Source organism: Rhipicephalus sanguineus, chromosome 3 (genome assembly GCF_013339695.2).
Source record: "Rhipicephalus sanguineus isolate Rsan-2018 chromosome 3, BIME_Rsan_1.4, whole genome shotgun sequence".
Lineage (NCBI taxonomy): Eukaryota > Metazoa > Arthropoda > Arachnida > Ixodida > Ixodidae > Rhipicephalus > Rhipicephalus sanguineus.
In genome coordinates this window covers 191,928,367-191,946,898 of record NC_051178.1, presented here as the reverse complement: position 1 = coordinate 191,946,898, position 18,532 = coordinate 191,928,367, and the positions used below count along the sequence as shown (strand labels likewise).

The 18,532-nt window shown below is 45.9% G+C and overlaps 1 protein-coding gene across 1 annotated transcript in view; it reads left to right on the top strand.

Moving 5' to 3' along the window:
* Window positions 1-17,982, top strand: part of LOC119387934 (RCC1 and BTB domain-containing protein 1-like) — a 42,111-nt gene extending 24,129 nt beyond the window's left edge. The window contains 8 exon segments of the mRNA XM_049413759.1: window positions 6,455-6,645; window positions 9,658-9,713; window positions 11,608-11,678; window positions 13,172-13,225; window positions 14,938-15,004; window positions 15,006-15,050; window positions 15,052-15,168; window positions 17,641-17,982. Coding sequence (XP_049269716.1) covers window positions 6,455-6,645; window positions 9,658-9,713; window positions 11,608-11,678; window positions 13,172-13,225; window positions 14,938-15,004; window positions 15,006-15,050; window positions 15,052-15,168; window positions 17,641-17,781 — 742 coding nt within the window. The 3' untranslated portion in view covers window positions 17,782-17,982.
* Window positions 17,983-18,532: the final 550 nt, after the last annotated feature.

Below are 18,532 nucleotides of genomic sequence, written 5' to 3'. Positions count from 1 at the left end.
GCTGTGGCAACTCGAGTTGAACAGAACCTGTCGCACAATCAATGAGTGCAGAATGACTTGACAGAAAATCCAAGCCAAGGATGAGGTCGTGGGGGCACTGCTCAATGACGGCAAATTGAACTGATGTAGGATGACCGGCTATACAAATACGGGCGGTGCACATCCCTTGAACGGCAGGAGTGCCTCCATCGGCGACGCGGAGTGTGCTGGAAGCGGCAGGCGTGAGTACTTTATGCAGGCGGTGAAGTTTTTCGCTCATTACGGAAATGTGAGCTCCAGTGTCGATAAGGGCTGAAATAGGCACACTATCAACGTCAACGTCTAGTAAACTTCGTCTCGTCAAAAGCGTCAAGAGAGGATTTGTGGAGGAAGTCGACAATGCAGCGTCACCGTAACAATATCAATAAAAGAAAAGGCTTTTCGTGTAATAGCAGCTGTCCATGGCTTGAGCACTTCAGGGTCATTTGGGGGTTTGAAGAAGTGCTGCCGATCGCACGTTTTGTCCTCGGAAGCATATCCACTTAGGCAGCCCCACGCTCTGCAGGTCGACGTGTTTACTCTGTCAAACTTTGCTTAACACTATGAAATCATCGTGTCAGATTCCTAAAATACAATTTGCTATGACCGCAATCTAACTATAAGCGCACACAGCGGCAGACTGCACAGGCAGACACCAAGGAAAGACTGAACGCGGCCTGACGTGGATGCTGAAAGCTGGCTGCTCGATCTCAACGCTACACCAGCGCCACCTCTCTGAGAGGATATGAGTTAGCGCTGCCTCCAGAGTGGTATTTTCCAACTGACCTAATCTAAAAAATTGCAGCATATCCACGGGTGAATGATGAAGAGCTTGGGCGAAGCTCCTGAAGCAATCATGGTCTCGGGTTCTCGTTGAGCCCGTTTCGCAGCGGCGTCCTTCGCGCACACCTTCTCGGGATCCGGCTGGCTGCCACCAAGCGAGCGCCCGCCGCTGCTCCACCAACGATCCGACCCGTACGGCGACGATCCAGGAGAATGAGAGAGGCGCTCGCTCCCCGCGCATCCCCGCGAAGCCCGCGCAGCAGCCAATCGGAGAGCAGCGGCACTTCTAGCGCCATCTAGTGTCGATTCACACAAGCCCCATATTGCATACAATTCTATTGGACCAACGCCATCTAGGAAATGAGACGAGAAATGGTGATGACGACACGGATTGTGTACAGCGGCATCTAGAATATCTTTCCTGAACTGCAGTTTGTATGTACTTCTATGAGACAGCGCCATCTGCCGTTTACGCCGGACAGAGATACTGCCTTTGACGCCGGACAACGGAGACGTGACAAGGTTAGACTAAGAGGAGCTACGCCCCTAAAACACTGACTGCACGGCGTTTTGTTCTTTGCACTATTTGTATGGTTTTCCACATTACACGGCTGTATTGTAGTGAAGCTTACTAAGCAAATAATTATGGTTCACAAATTGAGACCCTTGCTGCAGGTGAGACATGCACTTCGCTCATTTTTCCTCCATGTCATGTAATAATTTCCTTCGAATCCAGTGCCTTGTTTCACAGCATGTGCCACTGGGTTCAACTGTATCTGTGGCAGCTTTGTGTAGAAATCAGATTTGTTTGATCAGATTTTGATTGACTGGCTTTTAGCTTCTGTGCCATCGACTTGTGATGCCATAGTTAGTAGTTTGCAACAAAAGTATAGACTTCTGTTGAGGGGACCCGTGGAATAACCAAATCTGGGCTCTCTCAAGTGACATTATCGGTAATTCCTTGTTGCTAATGCTTCCTGCACTTCTTAAGGTAGGTCACCACCTTCAAAAACGAATTTTTTTGAAAAAAAGTATTTTTTTGAATTCAACATTTTCAAGCTCCTTGTCTATTCAAGAATATTTAGCAAAAATAATTATAGTCTTGTATCTTGAGCCGTTCGAAAGCTTTGACCATTTTTCCAACACCTCTAAGATGCATTCGAAACCGAAACTGAAGGTTTCCGATTCCACAACACCTGCCTTGTCGTCATAAATAATTTTCCTTATACATATTGCATAATTCTAAGTGTCTAAGTGCTTGTGGGGCACGATGTTTTCGATTTATTTGAAAATTTCTATTACACGGCTGTGGCACTCTGTTGTATAAGTTGTGGGAATTTTAGCTCGGCTGTCTGTGCTTTTTTGTACACCACTTCGAGCTCTTGGACTTAGTTGTGGCCTTTCAAGAAGAAAGTTATGGTACTCCATGAAATATGGCAAAGTATAGGACAAAAAAGAAGAATCAATATACCAAGAGTGGACCCACTGTGGCGCACATAGATTAAAGTCAGCTGGAGACGCAAAATGATCTAGAAAAATATATGGGCTTCAGCTAGCTCAAAAAGGGAATGCGCTGCTTCAGAGGAGGTCCCAAGCTATGGTCCTGGAGAATTTCAGACACATTGAATGTTTATTATATGTACATTCGACTGAAATCTTCAAAGGCATTTTTCTGAAAACATGATTTTTTGCATCCTACACTTACGCGAACAGTGATGACTTTCCTTCTGATAAACATTTTTACATACAATTTTGCATACTGTTTCATTATAGGTTGAGCTGTGCATTCAAGCAGAACTATTGAAAATGAGCTGTGACTTTTTGTACTATGGCCAGTTATGTGCAAAACAAACCTGTCAGATATAAACTTTTTCATTCTTTTACGATAACTCGGCTAAGATTAGAGATGGGGTGATCGTGGAGGTTAGATGCTGTGGGGTCTGAGCGATATAACGCCGCCGCTCTCAGAACACACGGACACAGTTCACGCGGTCGGGCAACAGAACGTATACATTTATTAAACACTTCTTTAAAAATATGGCGAGCTCGCCGGCCAAATTAGTAAACGTAACACGCTAACAATGAATACTGGGAAACATATCACACACTCTCAAGACAGTATAATACATACAGTACAATATAACATAAGACATACAATAAGACATATAATAACACAACATAATACAATACAAATGCGGCGCCGCAGATGCACGACTCACCACGAGATGTGGGGTCTGAGCGATATAACGCTGCCGCTCTCGGAACACACGGACACAGTTCACGCGGTCGGGCAACAGAACGTATACGTTTATTAAACACTTCTTTACATATATGGCGAGCTCGCTGGCCGAATTAGTAACACGCTAAAACTTATACGTAACACGTAACACGCTAACAATGAAACCTGCGTAGCTGCCTTCAAATCAGCGCCCTCATTGAGTGCTGCCCGCAACCAGAAGACGTGTCAAAGTAAGCCTAAGGGGGGTTGTTCATCGCTAGCGTCGGCGGCGTGCTTTTTTGAGAGCGAGGAGATCGGTTGCTGTGGCGTGTTCGAACTTGTCGGCACGCTAAGGTTTTTTCTGTTCGCAAGTGATTCATTATTATTTTTAAGAAGGTGGTTGAGTGTCGGTACGAAAGTCACATGGTCCTCATCCTGGGAGAGCGAAACATAGAGAACGTGGATGGTAGGCAAGCCCGAAGCGAGTGAGTATGGAAGCCTCGTGGGTGGTCCGAGTTTTTCTGTAAATAGTTTTCTTCTGTCTCTTTGACTCTGGGAGTCACGGCTTGTGTAGCCGGGTGGCCAGGGGCCACGGGTGTCATTGCTGCTGGCATTGCGGCTCGACGCCGGGGCGTCGTGACGCTGTCCGGGACGGTGGCTGCTGATCGCTCGGTAAGCTGCTGTGTGCAGCGAGCGTTTAGGGCCACCTCACAGAGCTGATGTCTCCTCACGGCTGCCTCCTCTGCGCCTGTGCGAGTGCTTGTTTTGGATGCCGGTTGTGTCGAGTGAATAGTTAGGCCTAAGGCTCTGCTTAGCTGCCTGTTGCACGTGAGACGCAACCCGTTGGATCGTGGCCTCCAGTTGTTGCACTCTGCTTCCCTCATTTTTAGCTTGCGTACACGATTAAACAAAAAAAGGCAATCGTTCACTTGCATTTGTCGTCTCAGTCACCGCCGATGTCATTGCCAGCCGGACTGACATACAATAAGACATACAATAAGACAACATAATACAATACAAATGCAGCGCCGCAGATGCACGACTCACCACGAGGGTCCGAGGGCAGCGAGCGGTGGTACCGTCCCCGGACCCACCGCGAGGAGACGTCCATCCGCGCGCGCTGCCACACCCCAAAAGAGACTCGCTCCTGTTTCTACACGCTGGCCTAAATTCGCGGCGGCGATGCCAGCGCCACTGCGCTAAACTCGGGTTACAGCGCCAGCGCATCACTGACCTTGGACAAACGCCTCGGCTTACGCCAAGCACGTGCGTTCCAAACACAGCAGTCGTGCCCAAGCTACGGCAGTCGCCTTTACATGGATGATATAGCACCCCCACGATAGGGAACCCAAGCTCAAGTTTGCGGCGCGACGACAGCGCCGTGCCAGCCGCGCTGCGGCTCTGTCGGAAAGCTCTGAACCTTAGGCGCGGCCGACTCAGCCCCTTTCACGGTAGCGGCAGTAGCGGTAGCGCACGTGCGCATGCGTTCTTCTCTCGGTGCGGGTAACTGGGGGGGCCGTCAGCTGCGGGTACGTTGAACCGAGAGGCTTGCTGTGCGAAGCTGCGCATTTCCGCGATGGCAGAAGCGACCCCGCGGAAGCGCAAGCATGGTCCAAAGTATTGCGGTTTAGTGGCCAGCCACAACAGTGCAGACAACACCATTGCAAAGCACACGATTCACGTGTTAAATTGTATCGGTTCCCGGGCGTGTCGCACGAGAAATAAAGGTGGCAAGCGTGGATAGCTGACAGCGCTGTCTCGCCTTCTATTTTGGCTGTCTGAGTTCATCGCTTTCGTTCGTTCCGACTACCTGAATCGGTAACGCGGCGCATGCACGCAGCAACTACAGTAATGATAACTCGCTGTCTTCTCGCATTGTTAAAGTCCAGTTACGGTTGTAGGTGAAGCAACTTTGTGTTTTGATTCCCCGTGCTCGTGAGACCTACCCGTCGTTGTTAAACGTTCACATTCGCGTTATACAGTTAGCGTTGTGCGGTTGGTGGAATTCAACTGAACTCGGCACATTGACAGAAGTTCGGCGCCTGCATTTCACGCGTCGGGAAGGCTGCTTTATCACGCCGGAACGGACGTCTGTGCATTTTCAGCAAGCTTTGACATCGTTCTGCAAGTTTGCTTTGTTTTTGTCACTTTATTAGGGTGATATATATTTAAGCCGCTAAATATAACTGGCACTTAATACATGCTTTGCAATCGCAACCTTGAAGTAACCACCTTCTGATTTTGTGCGATTTTCTAGCTGCGTTCACGCAACCGGTTTTATACGGCTGTCAAGTCGATATATCATAAAAAGAGACTGCAAGCATGACGCGAGAGCCGAAAAAACGAGGCGAGCAGTTCATCTTGCTTCACAGTGGTTAAAGCTCAGCTAGCTGCCTCGCGTCTTAATCGGCGGGTGATTCTCCAGCGGCACGGAGGACTTGACTCTAACCTTCTCAGGAAGCAGTGCCATGGCCATATAATCTTTTTTTCGCACGCCGCAAACGTTTGTTCACGAAAGTACATGGCTGCTACTGTGAGCATGCTATATCAAAACAACAATCATATGATTCGTAGTCCACGCCGCAGAACATCGATAGCGCGTACGGCTTCATTTCGGAGTGCATGTGGACCATTATTCACCTTTAACATGACAGAATGAGACTTACCTCAAGGTATACGTCCTACACGGTGTAATCGCGACTTGGGAAATGCATTTCGCTTTGAGTCGGGCGTCGTTGTCGTCGATCGTCTGCTCTTCACCGTTAACGTGATTGACGAGCCTTTCTCATTTTATCAAGTTCGCTTTTTGGAAGTACCAGTCAAGCTTGAAAATCCTTTTGAAGCCGCACTGCAAGCGGTACATTGTGAGGCGCCGCAAGTGCGCCGCGAGAGCTCTGCACGTGCACAGAAGCGAGCAGCAACGCGGTGGAGAGAAGGGAAAACGCGCACTGCTTACACCCCAGTTTCTCTTTTTCTGCCAGAGATGGCGCTGCCTGTCAAGAGCAGCAGCGCCGCTAAGCGTTGCTTGGGAAGCCTATGCACAGGATAGTGTCCTCACTACGTACCTGCCAAGTCTCGTTTCAATTGCACCAACCATTTTGTAGTTATGACTGTTGGCACAACATGCGTATTTTGGCAAATTTTGATTTTTATAAATTTTGTTTTTTATATTTTTAGCAGTTTCATCAATCTAAAATTAAAATTTACCTAAGCCCTACAAGCCAAAATCATAATTACAACTTTTGGACTGCAACTGTAAAACTTTTTCTCGAAGGTGGCGACCCACCTAAACTCTAAAGATCACTCTGTGCTGTGTGAATGCCATTTCGTGTGTTCTAACTGCTGTGTAAAAAACTATTCTATAGCTCATATGAGGCGCACTCATTACTTATCGCCTTCCCGTCTAACCCAGTTTACAATTCTGCCATTTTGCAGGATTGTGGAGATAGCAGCATCACACTACAACCACATCTCTGCTGTGATGACCCAGACGTCGCGCGTGTACATGTGGGGCCAGTGCCGCGGCCAGTCCGTAACCGTGCCAACGGAGACCCCCTTTCACTCTATTCATGATGTATTCGCCTGTTTCGCCTGCCCCACGGTCACTTGGAAACCGATGGTCTTAGGTACATATTTGATTAGCTGATGCATATCATCATAATTCCCCATGCGAAATTGCGGTACATTTTATACCAGCATCACAAGGGCACTTTTGATCGTGATCGTAGCTGATCTGGGTCAGATTTCTTGATCGCAATCAATGATGGTCGCTACTAGACAGTCCAAACCAGAGTGTCGGAATGGAACGAAAACCGAAAACGAAAAACGAAAAAAACGATATTTTTGACTAGAACGAAAACGTAACCGAAACGTTATTTATTATTTCGTTCCGGAGTGAAACCGAAATTTTTTCAATCGTTTTTCGGCTCACGAGAAAATTTCGCAAACCGGAACAACTGAGCTCATGCAATGTGAGCATATCTCAGGGTCTGAGGTACGCGCTAGTATTAGCGTGTACCTCAGACAGGAAATCCAAAGCAAAGATATGTTGAAATTGTGCGAAAAACGAGAACAGTGGCAACCAGAGATGTTTATATTAACGCAAGTGGACTTTTGCGCGCCTGTCAAGCAGGCCAAAGTGGAGAGGGCATTGTCGGCGCTGAAGTTTGTTACAGCGAAAGCTGTTATGAGATCACAACAGCTGATTTTGGCTCCATAGTTGTCTGCGGCCACCGGTGTACGTGACCGCTATCACGTGGTATAAGAAAAAAATAAATGACAAACAAATTTCTAGGATCCGGGCCCTCTGCGTGGCGGTCGGGTCTTCCACCACAGTGTCACGCTGGCGCTTACAACTCCATCGCAAAAATACTCTACACAGGCGTCATGTCGGGCAAGGAATCGCGTTAACATATGTAATATAGCGTGGCAGAAGAGTAAAATAACAACCAGTCATCACACAATGCTAATAGCGCAAAGACTGTGTGGTTCAATGCTTCCCACCAGTGTTGCGGAGTTACCACTCCTGAATTGGAATGACTCCGGAATCATTCCACATTTTCGCGACCCCGGAATGGAATGGGGACAACGGTCGGAGGAATGGAATGGGAATGGAATTACATCTTCTTTCGAAAATAGAGGACGTTTTCGTCTACGTGCTGTTTTTCAAGCTTCAAACGTTAGTATGTCAGAGCCTCGCAAGTTAACACTGAAGCAGTATTTTTAAAATGGCTTAGCTGATTACAAGCATGGTACATTTATAAGCAACGCGCCTACTACAAACGGAGGCATAAGTTAGTGTACAAACAAATGCATTGTCCCAGCAGATACCGAAGGGAGAAACAAATTACCCCTGCGCGTTGGTTCTTATTGAGACCCCCACCCGAAAGTGGCGAATACTCTATGCACAGCTTGATCTTTATCTCACGAGCAGTTTAGTACCTGACACACGTAAATAACCTTTGCGACAAGGAAGACATTGCATGCCTGCGCACAGGCGAACACAGAAAGTTCTCCTCACCCCATCCATGCTTGCAAGGCGCGCTTGACAAGCGTGAGTGCTGACGGGCAGTGCGGCCCAGTGCTCCGTATTCAATGCAAAGGCGCTTTTGTCAGCATAAAAATACGCTATGTCGTCATTTTAGCATTAACAGATTTAAGCTTAAACAATATTGAAACACCACCATTCGTTCAAACATGTTGACCACGCAAGTACTATCGGTAGCGGGAGGACTGCCTCTATGGGAATTAGTATGGGTGGTTGTACTACACGAAATATGTCACCAAGCTACTATTCCTCGACATTGGCAACGTGTTTTGCGTACTTTTGCAGTTCTTAATGCATTTGATGACATCAGCTTTAGGGGGCGTTCATTCTTAACTCGATAAAATTATCAAAATGCCTTTCCTACGTTGAGGAATTACAGGAATGAAATCGGACTGCCAGGCCATTCCCTGAGTGCCAATGGGCTAAGTTTTTTTCATTCCGAGGAATTGAAAGGAATGGAATTGCGGCAAGTTCTAATTCCCCGGAATGGAATTGGAATCGAATGGAGGCGCCCATTCCGCAACACTCCTTCCCGCCCACTGCAAAGTGCTCAGCCATAATTCTTCATTATCAGCCACAGCACAAAGTGCAGATAATGCCTTACAGACGTGTAGCGGGCACCGCGATTCTTCGAAGAATGAAGAAAAATGGCATAGTGGGAACTTCGCTACTTCAGAAAAATTGCGACGATTTGTGACGTAGGTGGTACGTTGCATGTTTACTTGTATTAGTTGTCCCAAGAGATAACAACGGGCTCTACAAAGTCCGCTCTTCTAGCTTTTGCTGTGACTTTCTGCGTGTTTCACGCAGGCCTGGCGATCTTTTTATCAGAACAGCGGTCTCGCACATCAGAGAGTACACTCAATGACGTGCTGCTTCTGAGATCGTGCTCACTCCCTTGACACAAAGAATTAAGCCAACTAAAAAAATTCGTATTTGTCTTGTGAGAAAATAAATACTATGACTTTGAAATGAATACTGGTTTGTGCTAGTCGGTAGGAATACGTGGTTAAATTACTTCCGCACCTCTGAAGAACGTGTTTTACCCTTGTCCCACTTTCTTAAGAGGAGGGCAAGCAACTACATCACAAATCCAATGTTTTTGTTAATGATTGCCTCACCTTTTTCATACTTTCTTTTTTTATACAAAGAAAAAAAAAAACCGTTACGAACCGTTACGGAACTTTTTTTTTTTTTTCGTTCCGGAACAGAAACGAAACGGAACTTGTTGCAGTGAAACGAAACTAAAACCGAAACGAAAAACATTTCGTTCCGACACCCTGGTCCAAACTAATCTAGGTTGAGTTTAGCGCAGATGTCAGTTGTAACTCAATCTGGGAGACAGATCTCTGTGTGCAGATCGAGATTGTCTTGATCCTGATTGGGATCAAGATGATCAAAAGTCAGCATGTAGTAGCAACTGCTTTGGATCAGCCATGATCACAATCAAAAGTTCCTGTTGATACTGCTATTAGAGCTCTGATTGAGCCATTATTGTTCAGACTATTTATTATGGCTCTGTTCACATTGTGTGCTCATAGTTGCTTGTCTTTTTACCTGTATCCTTCTTTTTTTTTCCTTCACCATTTAGACATCTGCAACCCGAACACAGTTGCCAACAGTGTCAAGGCAGCTTTTAATGACCCGGTGAGTTTGCTGCGGTAATGGTGCAAAGACTCTTATTGCATGTTCCCCAGTCATTTTCTACCCTTTTGATGCGAGTGCCCCTGACACCGAATTTGGAAACTCGAGATGCTTGTGTTGTTTGATAGTCCTATATGCGGGGGCACTTCTGACCGATTACGAGTGACGAGCGTTGCCTTTAAGATATTTTTATTGGCTTTTAAAGTAAGCCTGAGTGCTCATCTGAATTTTGAACCTCCTATCAACATAACCACTAGTATGACATAGATGTAGGCCTCTTGTGACATTGCAGAGGTAAAGCAAGTGTTGTCGACGTCACAGACAGAAAAAAAATCATACCATCTCCCGCTAAAGGGGACCTGAGGCGATGCGAAACAGCGTTTCGGCATGTAGAGCCCGCATTTCAGAGGGGGAGGGGAGAGTGGGGAAGTGGAGAAGGGGAGGGGAGAGAGGGAGAGGGGAAGTGGAAAGTGGAGGGGGAAATGTGAGAGGAGAGAGAGGGAATGTAGAGAGGGGGAGGGTGGAAATGTGAGAGGGGATGGGAGAGAGGGTGAGGAGGGGTGTGGAGAGGCCTGCGCATGCATGCGCAGTAAGGGTGGTCACGCCGCACACCACCACCACCGGATTGAACTCCGCTATAGGATGCTTCACATCTAAAATGCGCGGTGCACTGTGGTATATTGCCAAGCATGTTTGCTCTTTGCTCCTCCCACTTTCTCCTTCTTCGGTACGTGTCAGCAGGCAGCGTGAGCTCTCCGTGTGTGTGTTCTCCAACTGGCAGTTCAACAAGTGTGCCCCGAGGCGCAACTGCCGCGGCGCGGCGCTAGTTTCTTATCCTCTTTCGGCGCGCATTTTAAACCTACTCTAAAAATGACCATAATTAACGCTGCTAGGATTAATTAGACATCATGTTGGAGCATTTACGGTGTCATTCCGTGATTACAAGACATAGACCTACTTATTACAACATAAATGTCACAAACAAAAAATCGGCTGTCAGGGGCCCTTTAAAATTAGTGCGATGAGTTTTGTTGCCTTGCTACCTGAGCAGAAAATTTCTGCAGCTAGTTATTCTGGCTGAGAATTGCCCAGCCGTTAGGCCTAGACTTCATGTACAGTTGTCACAGATTGAAGCTCAACATCATTTTTTTTTAGTACAACTATACTACTCTGAGCTGTTGCCTGTGAAAACCACATCATGTTGCTGTAAATCTGGCCACTGAAGGTAATGTCAGATCTAATGTAAGGGTCTTAGTCAAAATTGACACGAACTGCAGACACTGGAAACGAAAGTATGAGCATTACTTAGCCCTAAATTTTTGGGCTTCAATCCGTGAGTACTGTACTGGCACATGCAAGCTCATGTCTGTATACACGGTTACCACAGATGGCGTCATGAGACGGCTCTTGCGCATTGTAGGTCTTGCAGGCACAGTTGTCCACAATGGTAAGGCACAAGTGCTTGGCTGGCTGATGTCGCCATACACTTTATTAGGAACAGCGTTAATTCTTTGTAGTGTTTGTCTTTTGCATTTCTCTAGTTTTTAGAGAAGAGAAAGGCTTTTTTTTATGTGAATGTGTACATCTCATGTCAGTACTCTAATTGGTTTTAAGGCTTTGAAATGAGCAGTCGAGGACAATCAATGTGGTCCTCAAAATGATTGGCTTGAAATGAATGTGTGTGTGGAGAGATAGGAAGGGAGGTGGGGATAAAAATGCCAGAGAACCTGCAGTCACAGTAATGGTTGGGACTAGATCAACGTTAGCTGTTGCACAACTCCATATATGTATATATGTATATCTGCAATAAAGTAATTCGGAATTGTAAGTTTTAGCAGCTTAGTGATATAGCTAACACATGGAAAGTTGTACAGACTTTGTGTTTTTGTCTGTTCAGAGCACCAGTGACCTCAAAATCTGCGTAGAAGGACGCACAATCCATGTTCACAAGGCTATTCTCAAAATTAGGTGAGTTGTGCAGGTGAAATGTACAATTGTTATTATTTTTGTTGTTGTTCAAGCCGTGGGATTGAATCCCGGCTGTGGAAGCCGCATTTCGATGGAGGTGAAATGCTTAAGGCCTGTGTGTTTAGATTTAGGTTCATGTTAAAGAACCGTAGGTGGTCGAAATTTCTGGAGCCTTCCACCACGGCGTCCCTCATAATCGTTTCGTGGTTTTGGGATTACTGTTGTTCTTGTTATTATTGCTCACACCTTCTTAGTCATACAACAAAGAAAGTGGCAAATACCTAAACCCTGACATTCGTCAATGAATGTGCTTGTTGAAAACGGCAGAATTGCAACATGTGCTAGCTAAAAAATTAAATATGTTTTTGCAGCTTGTATTGCACACAGGACAGTAGTAAGCCGTAGAAAACAAATCTGGGAGAATTCTTTAAAAGATAGCTCAGTGTGGGGGAAAAAAGACATTGCATGCAATATCTGTGGACATGGGTATCCATAGTAACTACCACGGTGTGCGGCTCTTGGTCAACACACACGAAAGTGGCATGGATTCCGCATGTTCAGATACGTCAACTTTTACTCTATGGAAAAAGGGTGTAGTGTTTAGGGCGTCTTTTGGTATACAACAGTAGTCATATGGCTTACTCACGTTTCCTTTCTTGAAAACTGCACTTGTCACTCTTCTATCAAGCATGCTGTCATGCTGATGTCTCATGCGTTGTTCAAGACCAGGAAATACATTATTGCTGCATTAGTGTGTGGGTGCTATCCCCACTATAAAGTCTTTTTCGCCTCATGGCGCCCGCACGTCGTCGCTGGCGTAGTTAGCTTCGCCGCCGAGCAAGAGACGGTGCTGCGCTCGCGCTGTGGCGCCACCTGGCTGGGAGCGAGGTTACGTGGGCACGTAAGAAAGAGCTCTTTTGGGGTTTGGCACAGCCATGGATGGTCGACTCTCGTGGGAGCCCCGTGGGTGCGATACCGCGGCGTATTCCTGTAGCTCGTTCCCGCAGGCTCCCATGGTGAGTCGAAAGTTGACGACGACTCATTCGCAGTACGTTGTATGTGTTACGTTGTTTGTGTGTATTGTATTGGCATTATATTGGGTTGTTTGGCATGTTACTGGTTATTTTTTAGATTCGGCTGGCGAGCTCGTCGTTATGTAAGAGTGGTTAATAAATGTCCACGGGTTTGTTTGCTTGACAGCGTGACTGTGTCTGTGTGTTACATGAGCGTGGCTCATTTCGAGACTCCACAGCAGCAATAATGCAAGCAAAGCGGGTGAGATAAATGTCTATTATTGTTGTAGCAGAAAGATTCCCCAAATATGCCTTTTTTTCCCCTTAGTGTTTCTGTTTCTCTCTCTTGCTTTTTTTTAACCATGAGGAGGCCTGAAGTTATCTCATGAAAACATTGTTGCTTTTAAGCTTTGCAACAAGAAATGATGGCCTTTGTTATAAGTGACTACTACTGCAGTCTTGATCTGCTTTTTGCTGCAGGTGCGAGCACTTTCGTTCTATGTTTCAAGCGCCCTGGGATGAAGACGAGAAAGAGTAAGCATGGAAAACAGCGTTGCGATGTCTATATCAGGGCCTCTCTTTTTTTTTCTCTCTCTCACTCTCTTTTTCGCATTTGAGCATTTTGAATGCAGTGGCAGACATAGCAAGATGGAAACTGCCATAAATGAATTGGTCCTATTTTGGAACTTTCATGAACTTCAAGGCACATTGCTGAACGAAAGAGGGGGAATTTTAAGGGCTCGTTTTTCTTTGTAGTAACACACAATATTAATGAGAACTAACAGACAATCAAGCTAAAGAAAGTATAGGGGATGTTATTTGTTATAATTGTAATATAAATGTGAAGAAATTAATTAATGTGAGCCCTTAAAATTCCCCTTCTTTCTTTCATTTAAAGCAAATCTCGTTCTGGCAGATTTCATGCCTTCAGGTAGTATGCAAGGGATTGTTGGTCAGCTGCCAGCTTGTCACGTGCTACGTGACGCCAGCAGGCAAGAAGTGTTCCACACTTGCGGTCATGGCTACGAGTGGCGCTGATTAACACTTCCAGTTTTAAGTGCACATATATACCCGATAAAGTGAACGGGAGGATGACCGCTGCCGTAGCTCACTTGGTAGAGCATCGGATGCATTATTCGGACTGTAAAATCCCGAGCAAGCACCCCCCTCTCTTCTTCAGGAGATTTCAAATATGGGCCTCTTCTCCCCTCCCACCATTTTCACCGTTTCATTGACTGTATTTATTTGCCAAACGAGGGCAAATGAGAACAGTGAATACATGCGTATTCAATAAAGTATTTCATTAGAAGCACGGGTGTGCATTCCTTATTCTAAGCGATTTTTTGTTCCATGTTCCAATTTTGATCCATGACTGAGCAAGCGCCCCCCCCCTCCAAATCTTGTCAAATTATCCTGCACCGTAGGGGGGGCGCTTGCTCGGGATTTTATGGTAGGTTGCAGGTTCAGCCCCTGGTGGCGAGTTATCTTTTCGTCCACTTTGTGGTGCTCATTGTGTGTCTGTTGATTTTGGAGCTCGTCGACAAACTTCAATAGTACAAGAAGATGTGGAGCTTCCCGCTACGGTGTTCCTCGTAGTTAGGTCATGGTTTTAGCATGTATAACCCAAAACCTAAGCTTCAAGTTTCACATATAAAGAGCATCTCTGTGCCCATTCCTCCACCCCTTCATGTCTTTCCTGGTTTAAGCTCTTGACCTTTCAGAGGTACAAAAACTTAACTGGTTTTAACTTTTTCAACCTTTCTAAATGCTGTTTTAATAATGAACGAATTTGTACACACTCAGACATAACCATTTTATTGCTTCAGTCTGTAAAATCTTGATAGCTGCAAAGCTTTGGTCTGAGCTAGCCGGTAACACATACTTATGCAAACATCTAGGTGAAGCAGACAAGGACAAAGAACACTGTAGACAAGGCAGGCTGCCCGCCTTGTCTACAGTGTTCTTCGTCTTTCTCTGCTTAGCGCCTAGATGTTTGCATAAGCTTGATACCTTGGTACCTGCTCTGGGAAGATGACACCACATTTTGTGTGTTTTTCACTTGTGTTATCCTCTTGCTTAGATCTACAGAACCTCAATGTGTAGTAAAACTCATTGCCAACTTCTCAGAAGTGTAATCTGCTAATATTGCACAACCTCGCTTTCAAAAAAAAAAACTTTTTTCTGTAGTGGTCGTCGACATTTCGGTTTATGTTGTCAATATGTGCGCTTGGCACTTTTGCATGCAGCACTGTGGATGTGACCACATTCCCCTATGCGGTGTACAAGGCCTTCCTTCAGTACCTGTACACAGACTGAGGTTGACCTGCCTCCGGAGGATGCCATAGGTCTTCTGGATCTTCGCCAACTCGTACTGTGAGGCACAGCTCAAGCGGCACTGCGAACGCATCATCATGCACGGCGTGCTTGTTGAGAATGTTGCCATGCTCTATGCAGCCGCCATTAAGTTTGAAGCAAAGGTGGGTCTTTGTGTTTACAAGGAAGTGCCACTCTTTTCACAATGCTGCTTAAAGGGACTCTCGTATTGCTAAATTTATCTTGCTCAGTACCAGAAGTACGACTCTTACAGCAAGGGGCTAGAGGCTTTGAAAGTACACAGTAGGCAGTGTTCCCAACTGCTAATTCGGTAGCTTCCCCACTGTGTACGTTCACGGCCTCTGCAATCCGATGGAAAGAAGGAACCAGGGTGAGAGAAGAAAAACCGACAACGCTTTCTAAACCAATGCAGTCAACTGCTTAGGAAAGGACCGAACTAGTCTTGAAATGTCAGGACCATCTTGCATATTCATCCCCCTTTGAGGAGTGAATGCTGCTGCCTTCTAAAGTTGTACCCGACTATAGATAAAAATGTCCTAAAGACTCGCAGTGCGGCCGTAACTAACATTTTCAGGCTGGCCGCAATGTTTGGATCAGATATAGGTTCTCTGTGTTTTTATTTCACCAACTCTGGTTTGTGATAACGTCGTCACTACCCTGTACAGCACTCCAGTATGTGCAAGCACACATATTTTCCGGCTGGCACGTCACTTGCTGGTGGAACACTGTAAAGCCATCTCGCTCGAATTCCTGGAAAATGTGCATGTTGTTGATTTAGTGACAAATGTAGATGCCACAAGTTCTCAGTGGAGCCCAGCATAAAGCACTTTCTAAAAAGCATGTTGCTTTGTATATACTACTCAACATCAAAACTCGACCGCATTTATATTGGTTATATTTATATTGGTGTGAAGCAATGGTTTAAATTTGGAGCTATATCCAGTGGTGCTGTCACATGCACATTCCAGCTTTGTATCTTTATCTGCATAGCCACAGAAAGTTGTCCCCGAAAACAAAGTGCACGTTTAGGGTGCAATCTTGATCAGAAACGTTGAATCACTGACAAATAATTCACCCAGAAAGTGAAAAAACGCGGTGCGTGACAGGTTCGTCAAACCCAGCTACCTCAATTTCTTTTAAGTCTGTGTGTCATCTGCTATACATAACTTGCATGCGACGTCAATTCCAGTCTCCGGTTTTGCGTCCATCATCATCGAGTACGTACATCGCAGTGGGCGCGCTGTGTTTACATTCGTGTGGCGGATCGTTTGGCATAGTGCGCGTTTTGATCGTTTGCCTTGTGCTTATGTCGAAGGAGAATCGTTCAGGACACTGCACGGCATACTTTGACGAACTTGTAGGACCAATGCGGGCCAGATACAAAGAAAAGATCGCCCTGTGCGACGGCATGGATCCTTATGAGCTACCAGTTGGTGCGCAAGCCGCTGTTGTTGCAAGCCTGCTGCCGATGGTTACCCATGTCGACATTATAAAATATCTGATATTATCGAAAAATTATGTTTAATTGGACCAAATGAAGGCGTATAAGTCACTGGACTCACAAAATTATTTTGTGCGCGGATTGGGCATTAGGACTTCGGAGCATAACAAACTGTTGCCGTCAGAAAAACTTCAACCTGCAGTGAAGCATTGTTGACTGGGGAACTCAAATCTTCCATGTCTGCAGTGTCCAAGTCCATGGTGTCACACGTAATGGGTGAAACAACTTTGCACGAGTCACCTACAGTGGCGCTCTTCATCACCCGTGTTTTACAGCGCTCAAGCCACGCATTTTTCGTCACTGACTGCTGCATACAACCATGGCCCAATAACATGTTTGGTGCCCAGTCAGGGTTCATTTCATCGAAGAGCTTAGCTGGCCTCTCTAAAAAGCAAAGCTCGTTCACTGTGTTCAATTCGGTGCGTTACCTTTCAACAACATAACGCACTGAGCACTTACTAACTCCACGGCGATACACTGAGCTTTTTAAAAGGTGGGGAAATATGGAAACATAACTTGCCTGTTATAAAGTCACGCCTGCATATACGAACATTGTTCAATGTCTTGAGGTCCTGTTTATGCATACAAGCCATGTGCTTCTCCACTTCTCGGACAGCTCCTTTGTGCGGTCTCACTGGTTTGTGATTACCTTTGGCAAACAGTACATTTCCGCATCTGGTCCTTTTTCATTTGATTTACACTTACCCCTCGATTGTGCAGCAGCCAAATATCGCACAAATCGCCATTGTGGCGTACGGCATTGACAGGAAATGCGAGAGTCTCTCGGCAATTACTTGGTGGTGTCTGCTGCCATGTGCTCGTTGATGGTGGCGCATTCCGAGACCGTATCCCAGAGTTCCGCGGTGTCACGTAGTTGCAGGTTATGTATACGGAAGGACAGCCCATAACGAAACGAAACGCCATGTGCTCAAGGATGGCACTGTCCATGCGGCAGTTGTGCGGTGTCTACATGTTAACCCCCTCAAGTGTTTTTGATTGCCTCCTTTCACTGTCTCTCACTGATCACACTCATATTTTCTTGCCTCTTTCTCTAAAATCTCTTAGGTTTTACTTCCTGAAGCAAGTCTCAATGCTGTGCCGTAACCTTTTTCAGGATCTAGAAGAGTTCTGCTTCCGGTTTGCCATGAACCATCTCACTGCAGTGGTGCAGACCGATGCATTCAACAAGCTTGAGGAGTCTGCAGTGAAGAGTTTCATCACAAAAGCTGCCGTGTACGGAGCATTCAAGTACTGACAAAGGATGTGTTGAAAATATAAATGCACGTGGCAGTGTCCAAATACCACCAAAGCTGTGCATGCCATAGCACAGCAGCACTCTTTAAAGCAATATGCACGGGTGTTTTGGGGTATTATATGTCTGTGATATTTTTTTTAGCCTTGATGTGTTTTATCGAACCGGTCTTTTTTTAAGAAAAATAAATGCATTTAAACTATTTATGCGTCTTTGTCGTGAATGTCTAGGCGTTGCTGCAGTGCACTCTTCAGGTTTGCAAAGCTTTGATGGATTTTATGGTAAAAATCTGAACTCTGTTTGCATGCAAGATCTTAATGAGGTTTTATAAATTCATGTAGTCCTTCTGTTGCCACGCGTTTGGCTCTATGCTAAGCGGTTATACAGGGACTTTATAGGAAGGGAGGGCAAATTTCGGGTATCTTTCTAGCTGTCCCGCAACAGTAATATCGAGTGCCTTGCGTTCTCGCCGTGCACTTGGCAGAACCAGGTCACGAACGGCGTGCGCATTGTCAGCGTGTCGGGCACTTCTCTAGCTGTGTTTTAGGAAACTGCAAACCACCGTCCGTTGCACAGAGGATGATTGCTGGTTCACGGACAGAGTGCGTAGTGCTGCCACTATCCGGGAAATTTACAGAATTATATGTATGGTCTGCCACGGAAAATGAGTAAAGAACCCAGTTGGTTCATAGCTAACACTGGTTCGAGCAGTGGAGAGCAAGGGCCTCGTCTGTCCTCTCTTTGTCCCGCGTTT